This window comes from Amblyraja radiata, chromosome 26 (assembly GCF_010909765.2).
Source record: "Amblyraja radiata isolate CabotCenter1 chromosome 26, sAmbRad1.1.pri, whole genome shotgun sequence".
In the NCBI taxonomy this organism is placed as follows: Eukaryota; Metazoa; Chordata; class Chondrichthyes; order Rajiformes; family Rajidae; genus Amblyraja; species Amblyraja radiata.
This window is the reverse complement of record NC_045981.1, coordinates 32,463,209-32,485,619: the sequence shown is the minus strand read 5'-3', so window position 1 is coordinate 32,485,619 and position 22,411 is coordinate 32,463,209. Positions and strand designations below refer to the sequence as shown.

The window sequence follows — 22,411 nt, the reverse complement described above, 5'->3', positions numbered from 1 at the left end:
TGAATAGTATGCATCTTTTAAATCAATGCATGCCATAAAGTATCCCTCTGAAACTAATTGTTTGGCAGTAACAGATGTTTCCATTTTGAAATGAGTATACTTTACAAAAGTATTCAGTTTTGTTAAGTCAATGATGATGCGACATCCACCATCTTTTTTGGTTTCGTAAATATATTGGATACAAATTCTAGAGAGTCATGTGCCGACCTCTCTATTACACCTTTGGCATATAACCTCTCCAGTTCAGCATGTCCTTCCAATTTCTCCTGTTGTGAGAGTACGAACTCAGTGGGACAGGCAGCATCTGGAGAGAAGGATCTGAAACGTCAGTGACCTGAATCGTCACCCATTCCTTCTCTCCATAGATGCTGCCTGTCCTGCTGAGTTACTCCAGCATTTTGTGTCTACCTTCATGCCTATTTTTAGAAACATAGAAACATAGAAAATAGGTGCAGGAGGAGGCCATTCGGCCCTCCGAGCCGGCACCGCCATTCGTTGTGATCATGGCTGATCGTCCCTTCTCCCTATATCCCTTGACTCCACTAGCCCCTAGACCTCTATCTAACTCTCTCTTAAATCCATCTATGATTTGGCCTCCACTGCCCTCTGTAGCAGGGAATTCCATAAATTCACAACTCTCTGGGTGAAAAAGTTTTTTCTCACCTCAGTCTTAAATGACCTCCCCTTTATTCTAAGACTGTGGCCCCTGGTTCTGGACTCACCCAACATTGGGAACATTTTTCCTGCATCTAGCTTGTCCAGTCCTTTTATAATTTTATATGTTTCTATAAGATCTCCCCCTCATCCTTCTAAACTCCAGTGAATACAAGCCTAGTCTTTTCAATCTTTCCTCATATGACAGTCCCGCCATCCCAGGGATCAATCTCGTGAACCTACGCTGCACTGCCTCAATCACAAGGATGTCCTTCCTCAAATTAGGAGACCAAAACTATACACAATTTTAGTTGCTATTGGATTCAGATTCATATCATTATTTAACTTGCTCATGGAATTTTCAATTATCATCTGAGATGTTTATTGTCAATGCCTTTGGATGTCTGGAATGTATGACTTGGATTGTACATCTTAATTTACAGAGGATTAATTAAAATTAATTAAAGGCTCTAAAATTGAGTAGGTGTCTGCAATAAGAATATCATAGAATTATCTCTTTATTGAGATTTTAGAAAATCACTCTGGGATTCTTAGTTAGTTTAACAACCCATTCATTTTGCATGCATTAGGTTGTGGGTGGGAGATTATTAAATTGATGATTATCAAATCAAACAGTCCTTTATAAAATCAGGGAGTTAAGTGTTATATGAAGACGGAGCAATGTGGCTCCTTAATTTGTTGTTTTTTTAAATATTCAAACTGTACATTAGCTCAAACATTCTGAGGAATGGATGGCTTAATTATATGTTGTATTACTGGATGCCTGCAATGTAAAATCCTGGACTTCCTTCCATTGCTTTATGGAGAATCTAGAAAAGCATTATGAAATTGTTAGTTACAAATACCCACTCAGTTTTCATGCATTGTGTAATTTTAGCATGCAAATTGTCCTTATTTTTTTCTTAGATATCCTCTCTCTAATTTAAAACTTGGATGCAAAAAGGATTTAATCAAAACAATTAGTCGATGAGTGATAACATAGCTGTTTTGTTGTGCCATGCTTAAGATGTCTTTCAATGGCTCTCTGATAATCAGCATGGTTAGGGCATTGGTGTAGAATTGTATTAACTTAACCGAATGAAGATTTATTCCAGCATTGACCTGTGAGAAAGGTTAAATAAACTATTGGTTTCTCATCTTTGCAATCTTGTGATTTTAGGACTGCAGGCCTTTCTGGACAGATGGATGCTTGCTCGTTGTATTTTATTATCTTATGATTTCAGCAAGAACTGAGTTCAAAGTCCTTCGTTTTTTCTCCATCAGTCCTGACGATTGAAAATTAAAATGGGCAAAAGTACAGACCAAGGTCTAGGCTGACTGCCCATTTTATGCAACCTGACCCATTGAGTTCTTTAGACTTCAGACTTTAGAGAAGCAGTGCAGAAACAGGCTCTTCGGCCCACCGAATCCATGCCGACCAGCGATCACCCCGTACACGAGCACTATCCTACACACTAGGGCCAACTTGCAATTTTACCGAAGCCACTTAACCTATAAACCTGTACGTCTTTGGGTTGTGGGAGGCAACCGGAGCACCTGGAGAAAACCCACGTGGTCACAGGAAGAACATACAGACAGCACCTGTAGTAGGATCAAACCTGGGCCTTTGGTACTGTAAGGCAGCAGCTCTACCGCACGGCCACAGTGCCACCAAAAGTCTTCCTGCAGCACTTTATCATTTGCTCAAGACACCAGCATTTGCAGTTCCTTGTGTCTCCAGCTTCATTGTTGCATCTTTTCCTCGCTGTCTGATAATCTTTGATAATATAAGCATCTTCAGAAGAGAAGCCAGAAAAATAAAAGGAAACGTTTAAAACAAACGCATGAAATAAAAGTATTTAAGTGAAACATTTAAGGGAGAGAAGCTTTGATTGATAACGTGTTTCAACAGGGTAGATACAATAGGCGATTTCTTTCATTTAGTTTGAACAATCCATTTAAGAGCATGTTAAGTGATTTGTGACTAAAATTGGGAAACTTCTTTCTTTCCATGCGAGTTGAAGGAAATATTGGTTGATGAGAGGGAAAACACCCACATGCATCTCACTATCCACCCCTTTCCTTCTCTGTAGAAGCCATCGCTGTCTCCCAACTGTGGAGTCATAGAGTTATACAGGGCCGGCACGGAGGTACAGCAATAGAGCTGCTGCCTTACAGTTTCAGACACCAGGGTTTGATGCTGACTATGGGTGCTGTCCCGAAAGTTTGCATGTTCTCCCTGTGAGGGCATGGGTTTTCTCTGTGTCCTCTGGTTTCCTCCCATACTCCAAAGACGTACAGGGTTGTAGGTTAATTTGCTTCTGTTCAGTGATCATTGGTCAGTCTGGACTCATTGGGCTGAAGGGCCTGTTTGCGTGTTGTATCTCAAACCAAAGTAAAGTAAACTAAAACTAAAGTATTCAACATGAAATCAGGCTCTTGTGCCCAAGCCATCCATACTGACCAAAATCCCTCACTACGCTAATCAATTTTCTTGTGTTTGGCCTATATGCCTCTATTATTTCCTAACCATGCACCTGTCCAAATCTTATTTCTGATGTTGTGACTGTGCCTGCCTCTCGTGCCTTCACGCAGCTTGTAAATGTATTTGCTTCTGTTGTACCTTCATGACATGGAGCCATTAACCCCTTCACTCTGAGGATCAAGCCATGTTGTGTGCTTGGTTTACTTTTAATGTGGACATATGGCCTGAAAAGTTGCTCAACCTCAGGCGCCTGTAAAATTGAATGAAATGCGTTTAAATATGAGTTTTCCTCATCAAGCTTTAAAAGCCAGATCCTATTTATTTTTCCCGGCACACTGAAAATGTTATCTTTTTCAATTCTGGAAACATTTCTTGATTTGTCTTTAGTTGATAGAGTTTTTTCTTCAGGGCTCCATTCATTTTCTTGGGAGGAGATGGATTCTTTGCTTGCTGCTTTATATTTTCAAGATACCCAAGGGATAAGTTTATTTACTGGAACGACTACCTTCAGTCTCTCCAATGCTGCTTTAAGTTTTTTTTGGGACTAATTAAAACATTGTTGTTGGAGTACCACTGGCTTTCTCCGCTCATCTTACATTGTGTGGTGTTTGCTTTCTACTTTCCCTATTCCACGGAAGAAGTCCATGCTTGTGTATCTGTGAGTTGCAAAGATGTCGTCATTGTTCATGTTGAAGTAATCAAGATCTACTGTATGTACTTCAGGATCTATGTACTTTTATCAATTACTTGGTTGTCGCTGTGGCCTTCCACATCCCAAAGACAGAGTTTGAATTTACTCAGTGATAGAGCTTCCATGATTCTTGGGGTGGAGAATAAATTATCCGCAGAGTGAAGAGATTTCTCCTGAATCTCCTTGACATTTCCAGGAATTTCTGCCCTGAATAATCAACCCCTTATTTTCAGATTGTCAGCCCTGATTCCAGACGTTTCAACCAGTGGAAACATTAATTTCTGTCATGCTTTGTAAGATTTTTTTCTTTAGTCTGAAGAAGGATCCTGACCGGAACATAATTTCTCCATTTCCCTTCCAAGCATGCTATCTAACCCCCTCAGTTCCTACAGCACTTTTTGTTTTATTCAATATTCCAACATCTGCAGTCTTTATTTTATTATTTCCAATGAGATCACCTCTTTCTTCTGACCTCTAGACTGCAAGGTCTATTCTGGTTCACCGACATGTCTTTATTCATCTATTCCGATTCATCTTGTGAAGCCAGCTAATGATATAGGGCAACGTTTCCTCTTTTCTGAGCCCATTCTTTAGTTAGGTTAATTATCTGGAAATCACAGCTCAGGTGTTCTTATTAATTGAACGAGATTTTTCTACTTGAATTGCAGATCTCCTTGTCTTTATGCACGCCTGTGTGTTATTTTAATTAGGAGGGATCTCATTCAGTGTTCAGTATTTGGATTGATTTTATTAGCATCATTCTCGACAATACTAAAGAATGGTCAATAAATTCAGCTAATGAAGTAGTTTATATTACATTAAAAACTTTTTAATTCAGAGAGCCAAGAGTCAAGTCAAGAGTGTTTAATTGTCATATGTACTGGCAGCGGAACAATGAAATTCTTGCTGCAGCTTTACACACCCATTAATGCACAACACAAATAAATATACCAAAATCCATAAAATGATAAATTAATAATTAGCAGAACCAGACCTTAAAAGTGCCAAACTGAAGTCTAGTGCACCCAAAACAGAGTCCGCAGTAGATCCTAGTTGATGAGGTAGTTCAGTGTTTAAGAATCTGATGGTTGATGGAAAAAAGCTATTCTTGGATTTGATGGTCCTGGTTCTCAGGCTCCTGTAACATCTTCCCAATTGTAGTATTGAGATGAGTGTATGGCCTACGATGCTCTGGGTCTTTGATATTAGTTTGGTTTGAGGCAGTACCTCCTGTGGATCCCTTTGATGGTGGGGAGTTCAGTACCAGTGATGGACTTGTGGAATGGAAGATTCCTTAAGTTTCACAATTTTTGCGATTTAATATCAGTAATACAGTCACAGTAGCTGTCAAGTAGTAATCAAAAAAAGTCATCTTGCATTAAAGGCAAGACCACCAAGTCATCTTTCCAGCAATCATCAGACACAAAGTCCAATGTCCGCAATGGGGTAGAGGTGAATCGGACAATACCCTAGCTTATGGAAGGATTGTCAGGAAGCTGTTCCTGAATCTGGTGGTATGTGCTTTCAAGTTTCTGTACCTTCTGCCCAAACTGTGAGTGCCTTATGGGTTGCATTGCTGTTCAGAAAGACCAAGTCTCAGACTATGGGAGTCAACACCAGATGCACAGCAACAATATAGGTGCTGAAGGAATGTTACTTTCAAACCACCAAAATACATTTACACCTGTAAAAGTAGACACGTTCTGCTAGAGTATTTTCCAGAATATATCTTTCAGCCACAGACAGACACAACTTGCAGTCAGTCTGCAAATGGAGGCACTGTTATTGCTTTTCTGAACTGTGGATCTGTCAAAACTTGAGGCAGACCAACTGCAGTTCATGTCAGTAGCTTTCAAAAATATCGATTGCAAGGAGAAATAAAAGTTCAAAGGCGAGATGAATCATTCGCTCAGGCCCATTTTGTTCTGAGCTCTTGAGTAAGGCAAAGTGCTGGAGGAACTCAGTGGGTCAGGCATAATGTGTGGAGGGAATGGACAGGTGACATTTTGGGTGAGGATCTTTCTTCAATAACAATAACAATATGGCCAGGAGAAAGAGAACAACTAAAGTTCAATACCTCCAATAAAAAGGAACCATTCAAAGATTTCATGGATAGTTATGTTTGGAGTTGAAAACCAAATTGTAATAAGTGCTCAAATCGTGCAAGACTCAAAATCATTGGTTAGCCCACAGAGATTGAGAAGTTAAATGCATTTGAAATCCTATTAGCTGCATGGGAACTTGCACAATTTATCCTCAAGTACAACAAACCCAATTCACCTGAGGCGATGTAGATATTCAAAATCTTCTGGAGATTAGTGCTGCCTTTGTTTTTTTTGTTTATTTTCTTTCCCATTCACGGTGCTAACGTGGATATCGAATAGAATGATACTGAACCATGGTGATACCATCAGAATATATAATTATTATAAAGCATTTCACACAAGGATTGGAGAATGAACTGATAGATATCAGTTATAATTGAAAGTGGATAAGTACGGAGGAAAATATTGGCAAAACAATAAAATCTGCAAATCTTAACTGCTGGGGTTCTTAACACTAATGGAAAATAAAGATTCAGAGGAATATAAATGGTGGCTCACAAACACATATATCAAGCAGAACAAGATAAGCATAAACAAACTAACACAAGATAATTTGCCCCTGTAGTCCATAATAATTACACAGCTGAATCCTACTTTCCTTCACTAGGTCTATAATCCTAAAGATCCCAACTTTTGAAGTATCCAAATACTTTTTAAACTGTTGGGGAATTCTACCTCTACTGGTCTTTCAGGCTTTGAGTTTAAGATCACTAACTATCCTGTGGATGAAAAGAAAATCCGCCTCTTCTCTCTAATTCTACATCTAATGACTTTTAATCCATGGTCCTGCCTTGTTTATGCACCTCTTGGCTAAGGGTTGTAGTTACTTTTGTCTAGGAAGGAAGTGCTGATGCTGGTTTACACTGAAGATGGACTCAAAATGGTGGAGTAATTCAGGGGGTCAGGCAGCATCTCTGGAGAAAAGGAATAGAGAGAAGGGTCTCGACCTGAGACGTCACTGATTCCTTCCCTCAAGAGATGCTGCCTGTCCCGCTGAGTTACTCCAGCTATTTTGTGTCTATCTCATTGGTCTTCCTCATCATTTTATACATCTCCATTATGTTTTCCCAGGGCTATACCTGTTCTGAAGCAAACAGCCCTAGATTATAGGTACACAAAAATGCTGGAGAAACTCAGCGGGTGCAGCAGCATCTATGGAGTGAAGGAGATAGGTAACGTTTAGGGCCGAAACCCTTCTTCAGCCCTAGATTATATATTCTTTCTCTGCGGCCAAGGTTTTGCAGCTCTGACAATGTCTTCATAAATGTCACTGCTCCTTTACAATGTAATCACTCATTGTTCGGAAGTTCTTGGAGCCAAATTGCTCAGTTTTTTTTTCCTCTGCGTGCAAAACTATTTGTAGTTTGAAGAAGGGTCCCGACCTGAAAGGTCACCTATTCATGTTCTGCAGAGATGCCACCTGACCCGCTGAGCCACTCCAGCACTCTGTGTCTTCATTTGTCGTTAGATTTGTGCCCTAATGGTAGAAGATGCAGTTTGTGGGATGCTCCCATTTGTTGATTTGATTGCAAGACTGCCAGATTGGAATTCCACAATGATTCTGGCACCATGCATTCCACTCCTACAACACAGAAGAACAGCTTTCTCCACTCCCCCACCCTTCTCCCCATCCACACACAAGTTATTTAAAGGAATCACCATCTTTATGAAGATTTGATGGCGCTCTGTTTGTACGTTGCTGAGAAATGCTGCCAAGTGAAGGAAGGAATGAGGTGTGATTAAACTAAAAAGTGCATGCTTGCACCATGAGTACTTTCTTAATCAGATTGTGGGACGAGGCAGCTGAGTGGAATATGGGAAGATGAATTGTTGATGTGTTGTCATTTACAAAGAGCTGATTACAGTCTCTGGCCACAGATTTTGTGGTTGTTTTAGTAATGGCCAACACTGCCTCCCTCCATGCACCACTCCCCCACCCATACCCCACTGGGAATGGGTGGAAAGTGACATGAAAGAGTGTGGCCACACCTTCCCCTCTACAATGTTGCTGGTGCCAAATGTGTATTCCTTTCTTCTATGTGAAACTATGTAGGTTAGCCTCTTCTAAGAGGGAGGGAAGCTGCAATTAACTGGAAAGAGATTCACCAGGATGCTATAAGGGCTTGCCGGCTTGAGATACAGGCATGGGCTGAAACTTTTTTCTTTAGAGCATAGGAGGTTGACAGTGACCTTATTAAGATGTACAAGACCACAATTCGAGAATTCAACTTCCATAACGCTGGGTTGTAAAATGAGGTACTGTTCCTACAATTTGCGTGTGGACTCACTCTGGCAGTGGAGGAGGCCCAGAACAGAAAGGTCAGAACGGGAACAGGAAGGCAAGTTAAAATGGTTTGCAACCAGGAGATCCAGTAGGCCGAGTGCAAGTGCTCAGCCGAATGGTCGCCAAGTCTATGCTTTGTCTCGATGTACAGGAGTTCCCAATGATCCCTTTAGCTGAATCCATCTTGGTCTCATAATTTGTAATGGTGGCATTGTAGATGGGGAAAAGCAGTTACAAATGCAAATAGAATTCAGAGGTTTGGCTCTTAATGGTGTTGACTAATGATGGAAGATGTTTAGCTCATATAGTAGTTGGAATATCACGTGTGGTTCTAAGTATTTGTGAAGGAAGCACAATAGAGTTTTAGGACAATGAACCAGGAAAGGTTGGCTCGAATGACTTGAAATGAGAAATTATAATAATAACGAAAAGCTTATCTGCAAGCTCACCAATTGTATTCTTCAACGTAAGGTAAAATTTAATTGCATTTCTAACCAACTTGATGAGAATTTCTTAGTTTATTCAATTTTCAGGACAGTTGTACAATACTTGTCTATGCATCCTCTTATTTGTTAAATTAACATATTTATAACCTTAATGCGCCAATATATGCACCTCTTTTCATCTGTCTGTTTCCTCTCTTTTAATTGTGAAGCTGCAGGCTAATAGATTGTCCAAAGCATTGATGTTTGTGCATAACACACTAACAAGTTATCAATTCTCTTTGCATTTAGCATGCCATCTTTGCAATTTAACTCTAATCAAAAATTCGTCTTGCAAGTAGAATGTCCAGTGAATATCTAAATCATTCCTTCTAAAGTCTCTTCCTGGATCGTTTTAATTAAATCTTAGTTCTGTTCAGAATGGACATTGCATACGTGGCCAGCAATTGGTTCTTTTCCGTGTGTTTACTGGTGGATTTATTTAGTTTTCCTGCTGCACATACAGTATATGTACAGTACGTCATGGGATTCTGTTTAGATTTTATTTTTGTTCTTGCGAACAGCCGATCTTTGATTTTTTTTTTCTCTAGGCTGAGGTGTGCTTTGAAGATTTCATGTCTTGCTAGTAGCTTAAAAAGTCTGAAGTTTCATCTTTGAGAAGCTAATCTGAATTATATTTTTTTACAGGGCATTTATTCAGACTGAAAGTTCCTGACCCCAAACGCTGCCTGTCCATTCCTTCCACAGATGATACCTGAATTGCTGAGTTCCTCAGGCAGTTCTTTGTTTCTCTGGCCCTTTGATAACATGGTTGCAAAGCCCTTTGATAGCATGGTGCAGTCAAACCTCGTTCTTGTAAGAAAATAGGACGTGTCTTGTACCAGAGCTGTGAGATTAGCTATTGCATCATGATAGAGGATGACCACTGTTTTTTGAATTAGCTCATCTACCCTATACAAGTCCTTGTGGCAAAGTATTAAAATAAGCAGACAACATTTTTTTGAAAATCCATAATTTTAGGGAGATTCACATTTGTTTGATGACAGCAGTAAATGAAGGTGATAACATCTGTTCCAAGTAGTTCCGATTAAGACTGAAGTCAAGATGAGCTAAATTAGTAAACGATATTGGTGATGTGCAAGGATTCAATGGGTATTTCCATTCCCTCCATGGAAAGCATCTACATGGGGTGCTGCCTCAAGAAAGCAGCGTTGAGCATCAATGATTCCCACCATCTGGGCCCTGCCCTCTTCTCACTCCTACCATTGGGTGGAAGGTACCCAATTGCCTGAAGTCCAACACCAGCAGGTTCAGGAACAGCTACTTTCCTACAACTATAACCATATAACATATAACAATTACAGCACGGAAACAGGACATCTCGGCCCTTCAAGTCCGTGCCGAACACTTTTTCTCCCCCTAGTCCCATCTACCTGCGCTCAGACCATAACCCTCCATTCCTTTCCCGTCCATATACCTATCCAATTTATTTTTAAATGATAAAATCGAACCTGCTTCCACCACTTCCACTGGAAGCTCATTCCACACAGCTACCAGTCTCTGAGTAAAGAAGTTCCCCCTCATGTTACCCCTAAACGTCTGTCCCTTAATTCTCAAGTAATGTCCTCTTGTTTGAATCTTCCCTACTCTCAATGGGAAAAGCTTATCCACGTCAACTCTGTCTATCCCTCCCATCATTTTAAAGACCTCTATCAAGTCCCCCCTTAACCTTCTGCGCTCCAAAGAATAAAGACCTAATTTGTGCAACCTTTCTCTGTAACTTAGTTGCTGAAACCCAGGCAACATTCTAGTAAATCTCCTCTGTACTCTCTCTATTTTGTTGACATCCTTCCTATAATTAGGCGACCAAAATTGTACACCAATTTTGGTCGCCTAATTATTGGAAGGATGTCAACTATTACAACTATTAGATTTCTGAACCAACCTGCACAACTCTCATGTGCAGGAAGGAACTGCAGATGCTGGTTTACACCAAAGATAGACACAAAATGCTGGAGTAACTCAGCGGGCCAGGCAGCATCTCTGGAGAGAAGGAATGGTTGGCTGAAGTCTGAAGAAGGGTCTCAAGCTGAAACATCACCCATTCCTTCTCTCCAGAGATGCTGCCTGTCCCGCTGAATTACTCCAGCATTATCTACACAACTCTAACCTTACCTTGGAACAGTTACGGCCAACCTCTTGCACTACTTGGTTTTTTTCTAATTTTGTTTTTGCATGAATGTCTATATTTTTGTACGGTCTTTCTTTTAGAATTTTTGTGTAATTTCTATATAATTTATGGTCAACTTATTTTTGTGCGTTTGAGTCTATGTCTCTGGGGTACAGGTGGAAGGAAGATGTTTCATTGTACCTGCACCTCGCATTACTCACATGACAATCAACTTAAACTAAAAGTTAAGTGTGTTGCGCTCTCACTAGTAGGTTATACAAGCCATAATGATTTTAGCATTACGTAGTCTATGAAGTTGAATAGTCAATCTATGGTGCATTTAGACCATTGTGTGATTGGCAACTCAGAGACTCATAGTGCACCCCAAACCCTCCAGGAAGAAAGTAATGAAGCTCTTTATTGATTAGCACTCTTCTGCAAAGTTTATTGTTTCCTCATGTGTTGTAAATTTTTTTTAAAGAGTACATTTTGGAAAAATGGTGGTAGTCGTGGAGTCATAAGGCCCACTGGCCCAACTTATCCATGACGTCCAAAATCTCCATCTACACTAGTGCCACCTGCCTGCATTTGGCTCATATCCCTCCAAAGATTTCTCACCATGTACCTGTCTAAATGTCTTTTGAATGCTGTTATCATATCAGCCTCAACTACCTCCTCCTGTAGCTTGTTCAATATATACACCACCCTCTGCGTGGTAAAATAAATTATACAAATTTTTTTTTTTAAATGGACCAAAATGCCAGTGAAAGTTGAATTACAACATTTCTATAATATGTCAAATATGCTTGAAGTTTATTGCACAAAGATAGGTGTTTCATTTTGATTTGTAATGTTGGTCCCAGCTATGTACACGGGAGTAATTTTGATTCATTTACAAAATCATCCATGCAAGAGAAATTATATTAGAACTTGCATAAACAAAAATATATAAAATCGTGTTTCCACAAGCACATTTTAAAAATGCCATGAAGAATACCAAGTGTAATCTAGGTTTAATTACAAGGCAAGCTACCATGTAAGGGATATACAAGGAACTGGAGATACAGGTTTACAAGAAAAGTCACAAAGTGCTGGAGCAAGTCAGTGGGTCAGGCAGCATCTGTGGAGAACATGGAAAGGTGATGATTCGAGTTGGGCTATCATTTAAAGGCCTGTACAATGTAAAACTTTGGTATTAGTTCACTCTTTTGGTACTTTCGTGCATCATATTTATTTTTGAAGTAAGATCACAACTAATGGCAGATGTAGCTGCCGGATTGCTGTCTGATCAAATTGAGTGCAAACATGTTTAACACTAGTAACACTTGAAGCCGTTAGATACGCAAACACTGAAAGCTCTCCAAGATTAATGTCATAAATCTAAAATAACTTGTATTACAATTATTTATTTTGAGAGACTTCATATAAGACTTCATTAGTGAAGGTGGGTGGAGATGTATTAAACTTAAATATGCTGCTGACAAATAGAGTGGAGAATGTTATTCTCTTTGTGTCAGGCAAGTGACAAAAGATATTATTAATAACGCAGATAAACCTTTATCTCCAGCTGCTACTCTTATTATAAGAAAAGCCACTGGAGATATTAAAAGATTAGCTTGTTTGATTGGAATAAGGACTAGAATTATCATTTAAAGTACACATGCAAAGGATCTTTTGATTTTACAATTCATTACAAAAACCAAATGTAGAAATAATTCTCCTTTTCTATGTTTTCAGAACAGCTGCTTTACTGTTGTAACAGCTTTGTTATATTCACCGCGGGAATGTACATTGTGAATTGTAATGTTTGCAACACAGCAATCACAGCAGCAGAGTGGCGCAGTGGTGGAGTTGCTGCCTTGCTGCGGCAGAGACTGAGTTTGATTCTGACTATGGGGACTGTCGGTATGAAGTTTGAACGTTTTCCCTGTGATTACTTGAGTTTTCTCCGGGTGCTCCGATTTTCTCCCTCATTTCAAAGACGTGCGGGTTTGTAGGTTAATTGGCTTCTGTAAATTGTCCCTGGTGTATAGGATAGAACTAGTGTACGTGTGATCACCGGTTGATATGGATCTGGTGGGCTGAAGGACCTTTTCCATGCTGTATCTCTAAACTAAACTAGATGTCAGAATGATCCTGTAAACATGTTTGAGCCTTGTGAATTATTTACCAAGTGAACTCATTAACGTACTCTCTTAGAAACATAGAAACATAGAAAATAGGTGCAGGAGTAGGCCATTCGGCCCTTCGAGCCTACACCGCCATTCAATATGATCATGGCTGATCATCCAACTCAGTATCCCGTACCTGCCTTCTCTCCATACCCCCTGATCTCTTTCGCCACAAGGGCCCCATCTAACTCCCTCTTAAATATAGCCAATGAACTGGCCTCAACTACCTTCTGTGGCAGAGAGTTCCAGAGATTCACCACTCTCTGTGTGAAACAATGTTTTTCTCATCTCTGTCCTAAAGGATTTTCCCTTTATCCTTAAACAGTGACTCCTTGTCCTGGACTTCCCCAACATTGGGAACAATCTTCCTGCATCTAACCTGTCCAACCCCTTAAGAATTTTGTATGTCTCTATAAGATCCCCCCTCAATCTTCTAAATTCTAGCGAGTACAAGCCGAGTCTATCCAGTCTTTCTTCATATGAAAGTCCTGACATCCCAGGAATCAGTCTGGTGAACCTTCTCTGTACTCCTTTGTAACTCTTAATAACTCTTGTAGGCATTTAACTTGGAAAGAGATGTGAATGCGAGGGAACTTGGGGGAGTCAATTAAAGGAATAGTTGAGTAAAATAAAAGCCTGCCCGAAAATCTGCTTTAAACTGACAAGGTGGGGTATAATGTGTGATGATGTAAACCTACACACTTTGCAGGAAGAATAGAAATGCAGATTTTATTTTACAAATGGACGCAAAGTGCTGGAGTAACTCAGCAAGTCGGGCAACACATCTGAAGAAATGGGTAAGTGACGTTTTAGGTCGAGATCCTTCTTCAGACTGACCTGCTAAGTTACTCCAGCACTTTGTGTCCTTTGTGTATTAACCAGAATCTGCAGTCCCTTTGTGTAAGCCAGCATCTGCAGTTCCTTGTTTCTTAAATGTCATCTAATCTTTTATTATGACCAAGGATTGATTACAATGGTAAAGAGGACTGCTGCAAGATTAAGAAAGACAACTGCGATCATATATGGCCTTGGTGAGGCTGCACCCAGTCTACGTTTGGTCTCCTCACCCATGAAAGGATGTACTTACCATAGGCCGAGTGCAGCAAAGGTTTACTGGACTGGTTCCTATGTTGGAAGGTTTGCTAAATGGGAAGACATCAGTCTTGACCAAAAATGCTGTCTTACTATTCCCTCCATAGATGCCTCCTGTCCCCGTTGAGTTTCTCCCGCACTTTGTCTTTTTTCTTTGCTCAAGATTCCATCATCTGCAGTCTCTTGTATCTCCATATGAAGACTATATTCTCCTGTGGGTCAAAGGGACTATTCTCTACATTAGGACTGTATGCAACATTGTCCGTGGTCTCACCAAGACCATATATCATTCTGTAAGTCTTCCTTACTCTTGTAATCCAGAGTTTAGGTGAATGAGATAAGACCTCATCAAATCTTAAAATAATGTTCAGGGTGTGACAGGACTTGAGGACCTAGGAGCAGGGGCACAACTTGAGCATAGGGGTAGGCTATTTAACAAAGCAATGAAGAGAACTTCCTTCACTGAGGGTAGTGAACATTTAAAATTCTCTATTCTAGATACAGTAGCTGCGTGAGTCCGGGCATTGGAAATGGATATCATAGAACATTGAATATTAAACATAGAACAGTACAGCACTGGAATGGGCCCTTATGCCCATAATGTTTGTGCCACACATGATGCCAAGTTAAACTGATCTCATCTGCCAGTACATCATCCATATCCCTCTATTCCCTGCACTTCCATGTACTTTTCTAAAAGATTCTTAAACACCACCATTGTATCTGCTTCCCACCACTACCCCTGGCAATGTGTTCCAGGCTCCCATCACTATCTGTGGGGGGAAAAATGCTTGCCCCGTGCATCTCCAACAAACGTCCCCTCTCATCACCTTATAATTATACTCACTAGTGTTGGACTTTTCCACCCTGGGAACAACTTTCTTACTGTCTATCTTATCTATGCCTCTCAATATTTTATATACTTCTATTAAGTTAAATTTAGTTTAGAGATACAGCGTGGAAACAGGCCCTTCGGCCAACCGAGTCTGTGCTGACAAGCGATCCCCGCACACTAACACTATCCTACACACACGAAGGACAATTTTACAATTTTACTGAAGTCAATTGTCCTACAAATCTGCACGCCTTTGGTGTGTGGGACAAAACAGGAATACCAAGAGAAATCCCACACAGTCACAGGAAGAATGTGCAAACTCTGTACCGACAGCACCCATGGTCAGAATCGAACCCGTGTCTCTGGCACTGTAAGACAGCAACTTTACCACTGCGCCACCATTCTGCCTGCCAACTGCTTCCAGTGGCTGAAATCCTCTAATCCAAGCAGCATTGCAGTAAATGCTGGCGAATGGTGCTGAGGTGGAAGAAGGCCATGATCTCTGACTGGTGGTGAAGGTTCTAAGAGCCAAATTACTTTGCAATTCTGGCAACGTGAGAAGCCAACAGAAGTAGTGCGCCGCCGTGTCAGCAAGTTGTTACTTCCTGCAGAATACTTAATTAAATGACAAACACTGCTCTAACGCCTGCAGGTATTTACTGTTGTACGAAACAAAATTAGTGCTCTCTACAGAATCCACATAGTCAGCAGTCTGTAATGCTAATCAGTTAAATATAATTGCATAAGGCAGCTTGATTTGGTTGTTGGTGAGATACGAAGATTACATTTTAATTTGTAAGCAATAGAAATGTCTTAATTTGATTTCTCCCGCCATGAGCTATATCGTTCCTTTACCCAGTCTCTTCTGCTCAATAAACGTGAGGTCAGTGAATGGAAAACAAACGTTCCCTAACTGCTACATTAATGCAATTTTTATGAAATTATATGCATTAAAGGACATAATTTAAAAAGTTCTGCAAAAAAACCCATGGAAGCTGCAAATTATACCTTAATCACAAACTTGTCGTAACGTTTAATTTATTTGGAATATCCATTATATTTTGCTATTATTCCAATTGATTATATGAAACATTTATAAAGTTTTTTCCAAAGTGCCTTCTAAATGTAATTTTCAGCAATTTGCTTATGTTATCAAGCAATATGTTTTATCAGTTGACAAATTGATCTGAACAAATTGGTAGAATGAAGTATTATGTCCAAGTAGGATACAAACTGTATCAACTCAATTAAACAAAATAGTTCTAATCCCTTAAATTGATCCGTTTTTACATTTACTTAGCAGGAGACCAATGTGCCGTTTGAAGGCTAGATCTTTGATGGTAAACTATTTGCAGCCAGGAATTTGCAGGTTCAGCAGGTCTTTCTACCGAGGGGTTTGATTTGACTGGTGACATACATCAAATCTGAGCTGATGTACTTTCCATCTGCTTTCTGGCTTTCTATTGAATTCGACAAGCAGATACCAACATGTACTGCAATCATGTTGTACAACAGAAACGCACACCGGTAGCAATTGCACAGCACCGATGAGATGTGATTTCTATTTGGCTGCTAGCAATTCGCTGTGCAATGGCTCAACTTCATAGATGGAATGTGTTTTCCTGTTGAATGTACAGTTCAAGCAGGTCGCTACTGCAAGTAGGGGATTATTGAGTGTGGGCGGATCACCTCTCTGGTGAGGTGGGCAAGTTTCGACGGATGCTAAGCACTGAGGCTGGGTTCTTATAACTGAAGCAATGGAATGGGTCAATTTGCTTTGCAGGTTATTCCACTTGCCAGAAAGCAGAGCTTTAAAATAATCAAGAATCGGTATTTGGTAAATGCTCTCTGACACATTCATTTGCCACTTTAGGATTTAAAAAAATCAAAGGCATCTCATTTTCTTTCAAAACATTGTTTAATAAATCATTCATAAAAGCTTGTCACTGTATCCCAGTATACCTGACAATAATAAACCAAGGGCAATATCAATACCAATTATCTTCTTCCCTATTCACAAAGTTTAGCAAATCTTGAATTTTGTTTTAAACTGGAGGTCCCATTCTCCCTGATCATTACCACTAATTTTACCCCTCCCACCGTTGGGACTGTTCACTTCCAATCACAAACATTGGCTTATTTTTAAAAACATCTACTTGTCTCCCACTTTTTTCCCATTTTATTTTGAAATCCTTTGCCTTCCAGAAGTAGTGTTTTCAAAAGCGATACAAAATGAACTGGTTTCGAACGTTATTAAATAATTTATTTTGTGCATTTTCTTGAGCGCTGCAAATCTCTTCCTTTTGTGTAACCTACTCATTGCTTTCTACTGCACAATTGCCCCAGTGTAATGAAAATGTGATCTCCTTTGCATTAAAGGAATTGGACTGGAGTTCCGTGTGCTGAGAAAATTGACGGACATGTTGGAAATAATATTGAAGAGAATGGAGCCCCTGGCTAAACTGGAAAACGTGAGCGACTTCAGAAAGTTGGAAGAACTTAGCTCTGCTTTAAATCAGTAAGTACCCATGTAAAAAGAAGCATGTTAATGGCTGGTACACTTATTATCAAGTTCCTTCTGGTTTCTTATTCTAGTTAAACAAACAGATCCATATTTAGCTTTTAGCTACAATGTCAAATTATTCTGTTTTTAATAACATTTTAAATTACTCCGAATTGAAGGTTTCAGTATTCTAAATTTTGATGCTCTCCATTTTAAGGCAATTTCCATGTGGAACCTTGTTCTGATTAAGGTGATGTTCCAGCTCAAGGATGGTGTGTGCAGTCATTTTTTGGTGGTCTGCGTGTCATCAATTGAACCATGAAGTCAGCTTTGTGTAAATTCAGAATGTATTATCTACATGGTTTAATTCATGGTATGTTTGACTTTGTATTGGAGCGTTGCATCTTCTGCACTGCCCAACTCGAGCACATAGTCTCAACCTCCTATTTCGCTTTGGCAGCTTACAACCCAGTAGTATGAATATTGATTTCTCTAACTTCAAGTAACCCTTGCTTTATCTCTCTCTCCGATCCTCCTCCCTTGTTCTCCTACTAGTTTCACTATTCTCCTGATTAATTTTACTGTTTGCATGCCTCGATGTTACCTTCCCCTCAGCTAACAATGAACATTCTTCAATGTCTGCTTTGATCTGTCCTTTTCACACCATACATGCTCTTTGTACCCTTCCACATCTCTAGTTTCCATCTCCCCTGACTCTCGGTCTGAAGAAGGGTCTCAAATGTCACCCATTCCTTCTCTCCAGAGATACTGCCTGTCCCGCTGAGCTACTCCAGCATTTTGTGTCTATCATTAATTTAAATTGATATTGCTGCAATCTAACTGTCTTTTCTTTTTTGTGCTCATAGGCATTTCCTATGGCTTAGTAAATCAATCAGTGGTTATATATCAGTCCAAAAATGAACTAGCTTAAGATAATAAATAGTTAAGGACTGCACGCACAATTTGGCATTTGAACTTAAAATAACTCAAATGTATACTTTTGTGATCCCTCTCTTGCCTCTTTCAGTGTATTGCAGTCTTTATGATTTTTAAACTGTGTTTGCACAATGCTTTTGCCACAGAGTAAGGGAGCGGATCATAAAGTCACTGTTACACATTTTGCTTTAACTTTTTTTTGTCTTATACAGTTGATAGGTGATTTGAAAGATGATTCTGCAGTGAGCCTTATCTATGGAGAATCTGCCTCCCTTTTGCTTAATGACAGTAGTCAATACCTATGCATCATAGACACAAAAAGCTGGAGTAACTCAGCAGGACAGGCAACATCTCTGGAGAGAAGGAATGGGTGACGTTTCGGGTTGAGACCCGCAACGTCATCCATTCCTTCTCTCCAGAGATGTTGCCTGTCCCGCTGAGTTACTCCAGCTTTTTGTGTCTACCTTCGGTTTAAACCAGCATCTGCAGTTCCTTCCTACACCTATGCATCATTATCTTTTGGCACTTTGGCCTTCATCAGTCGGAGAATTGAGTATAGAAGTTGGGAGGTCATGTTGCAGTTGTATAAGACGTTGATGAGACCGCATTTAGAATATTGTGTTTAGTTCTGGGCACCATGTTACAGGAAAGATATTGTCAAGCTTGAAAGGGCTCAGAAAAGATTTACGAGGATGTTGCCAGGACTAGAGGGTGTGAGTTAAAAGGAGAGGTTGAGTAGGCTGGGTCTCTATTCCATAGAGGGTAGGAGAATGAGGGGAGATCTTATAGACGTGTACAAAATCATGAGAGGAATAGATCGGGTAGATGCACAGAATATTTTACCCAGAGTAGGGGAATCAAGGACCAGAGGACATAGGTTCAAGTTGAAGGGGAAAAGATTTAATAGGAATCTGAGGGGTAACTTTTTCACACAGAGGGAGGTGGGTCTATGGAACAAGCTTCCAGAGGAAGTGGTTGAAGCTGGGACTACTGTATCCCATCATTTAACAAACAGTTGAACAGGTACATGGGTAGGACAGGTTTGGAGGGTTATGGACCAAGCGCAGGTAAGTGGAACTAGGGTAGCTGGGACATTGTTGGCCGGTGTGGGCAAGTTGGGCCGAAGGGCCTGTTTCCACACTGTAGGACTAATCCAATCCATTCTTCCAATTATTCCGATTTGAGGGCAAATCTAATTTGCAAGGATAAGTTTTTCAAAAGCTTTCTACTTTTGAAATTTTGCTCATCAGAGTTGTCATCCCTTATCTTTGATTTTGTTTTGTACTTTGACAAGTGGCCTTCATGTCAAGGCACATCACTTTGTATTGTCAGTCAGAACACTATGGGGGAGAAATATAATCAAAGCGCAAAAAAGATTCAAAAGGAGATCCATGATATGATAATTTTCAAAATAAATTCTATTTTTTTAATATAGTGGTACACATTGATGTATGCATGATTATATTCAGTTCCTTGTAATAGATTCAATTAGCTTTACAATTGAATAATAATCTGTTTAAAGATAGTTTCTGTAATTTTCACCTGAAAAAGTGGCATACTAATAGAAATATATTATTTATAGCAGATTCTTTTATTCAAATAATGTAGTTGCCAATGACACAATATTTTCTTGGGCTTTATTGCAGAAAAAACACTGCGTCCACTTGCAACCGCATACTTGATCATCAGCAATATTGATAAGACCCCGATAAAAACTTACTGCATGTTTCTCAGAGGGAACAATGGATAATTCCACAGAGTAGGAAAGGAAAATTAATTGTGTAGGAAGGAACTACAGATTCAGGTTTAAACCGAAGAAAGGCACAAAAAGCTGGAGTAACTCAGCGGGACAGGCAGCATCTCTGGAGAGAAGGAATCAGTGACGTTTTGGGTCGAGACCCTTCTTCAGACTCGTCGGGGGGAAAGGGAAACGAGAGATATAGACAGTGATGTCGAGAGATATAGAACAAATGAATGAAAGATATGCAAAAAGTAATGATGATAAAGGAAACAGGCTATTGTTAGCGGTTTGCTAGGTGAACATCGTACATTTATGAATCAAAAATGTATATTCATGCATTTTGACAAAATTGGCCCCGTCAAAATCCACACAGAATTCCACATGCAAGCCAAAAATGGAATGAGCTGGATGTTTTCTCCTTTAGTGCTAAATAATGGGTGATGTTCCTTTCAGTAGTATATTAGAAGTATAGCAGCATTGATGTAGAGAGGGATCCTGGAATTAAAGTCTCTTGGAAAGTGGCAACACAAGTAGATTGGATAGTAAATAATGTGTATGGCGCGCTTGCCTTCTTCGATTGTGGTTTTGAGTATAAAAATCGATAGGTCATGTTGTAGCCATATAACATTTTGATCAGGTCACATTTGGAGTTTTGTGTGCAGTTCTGTTCGATGCATTACAGGAAGGATGTAGAGGCTTTCGAGTGGGTTCAGAAGAGGTTCACCAGGATGCTACCTGGATTGGAGAGGCATCAGCAATAAGGAGCGGATGGATAAACTTGGATTGTTTTCTTGGAGTGTCGCAGGCCACGGGCATCCTGATGATGGAATTATGTGGGCATAGGTAGGGTAGGCAGTAAGAGTCCTTTTTTCGGGGTGGGCATGATAAGCACTAAATTCATAGGTTTAACATGGGAAAAGATTATTTACTTGGCATGTTTTTATTTACATGAAAGGTACTATCCGAGGAAGTGGTGGATGTGGAGATGATAACACCAATTAAGTAGATTTAGACATGAACATGAAGGGATATAGACCACTTTGTGCACTTTACGGCTTTGTGATTGATGCAGATATTATGGGCTGAAAAAAATGGTCCTGTGTTATATGTTCTTTTAATATGCAGCTTTTAGGAGTGATCCATACAGTCCTTAACTACATTTCAATTTCTCCTACTTTGTTTTGAGTTTGTCTTATACACGTTCTCCCATTAGTTAACAATGTCAGGGTTTATACTGAATTTCTCCTGTAGTCTTTACTTCAAGTTCAAGTTCAAGTGAGTTTATTGTCATGTGTCCCTGATAGGACAATGAAATTCGTGCTTTGCTTCAGCACACAGAACATAGTAGGCATTTACTACAAAACAGATCAGTGTGTCCATATACCATAATATAAATATATACACACATGAATAAATAAACTGATATAGTGCAAATAACAGATAATGGGTTATTAATAATCAGAGTTTTGTCCGAGCCAGGTTTAATAGCCTGATGGCTGTGGGGAAGTAGCTATTCCTGAACCTGGTTGTTGCAGTCTTCAGGCTCCTGTACCTTCTACCTGAAGGTAGCAGGGAGATGAGTGTGTGTCCAGGATGGTGTGGGTCATATCATCAACTTACTGAAAATAAAGTTTTTATGGAGGTTTCTGGCATTGGAGTTCTTTGTGCTGCTTGGTATTTTTGTTCTAAGAATGACCATGCAATTCATTATACGTATAGATCCCAGAACTCCCTCGTTTCTATCCATTCAGCATACAGAATGGGTAATGGTATCATGAAAAGTCCATAACATTTTGAAATCCTGCATCCATTATTATTTATGCAAGTTTCAGAACCTGCTTGCATCTTAAACAGCGGTCACCTTGAATCAGGATAGTAATATTAGATGAGAGAGAATGTAATTAGAATCAACGTAGTTGCTGATTTCTCTGAACTTCACACTCAAATTAATTAACAGCAGCTCTACCTTTCAAGCGGAAGAGAATTAGTCAGATTGAAGCCCTGGTTTCGACTCTTTGAATTATAGGTATGGATTAAATGTCTCATTTACTTTCCTCCCACTCCCGTCATTCTGGCTTTTAAGAGTGACAGCAAAATGGCCGTCATTTGTCATTTTCTGCTGAGGCTCTCAAAATAATCTTGATAGGCTAATAGTGCTTAGAACTTCTGTATTACATCTCATCAGTCTGCCAAAAGTTTAAATTACCTTAAAATTAAATGTACACAAAGGGAAGTGCAGTGCGGATCAATGCTAGAGAATGCTGGAGACTCTTACAATCTTTCCATTTAGGACAGAGAGCC

The 22,411-nt window shown here is 39.7% G+C and overlaps 1 protein-coding gene across 3 annotated transcripts in view; it reads left to right on the top strand.

Annotated features, from left to right (window-relative positions):
• mgat5b (alpha-1,6-mannosylglycoprotein 6-beta-N-acetylglucosaminyltransferase B) overlaps positions 1-22,411 on the top strand; it is a 669,403-nt gene that overhangs the window by 82,707 nt on the left and 564,285 nt on the right. For all 3 annotated transcript variants that reach the window (XM_033044620.1, XM_033044619.1, XM_033044618.1), the window contains one exon: positions 17,310-17,448. In XM_033044620.1, the coding sequence (XP_032900511.1) occupies positions 17,310-17,448 (139 nt within the window). The remainder of the gene's footprint in view (positions 1-17,309; positions 17,449-22,411) is intronic.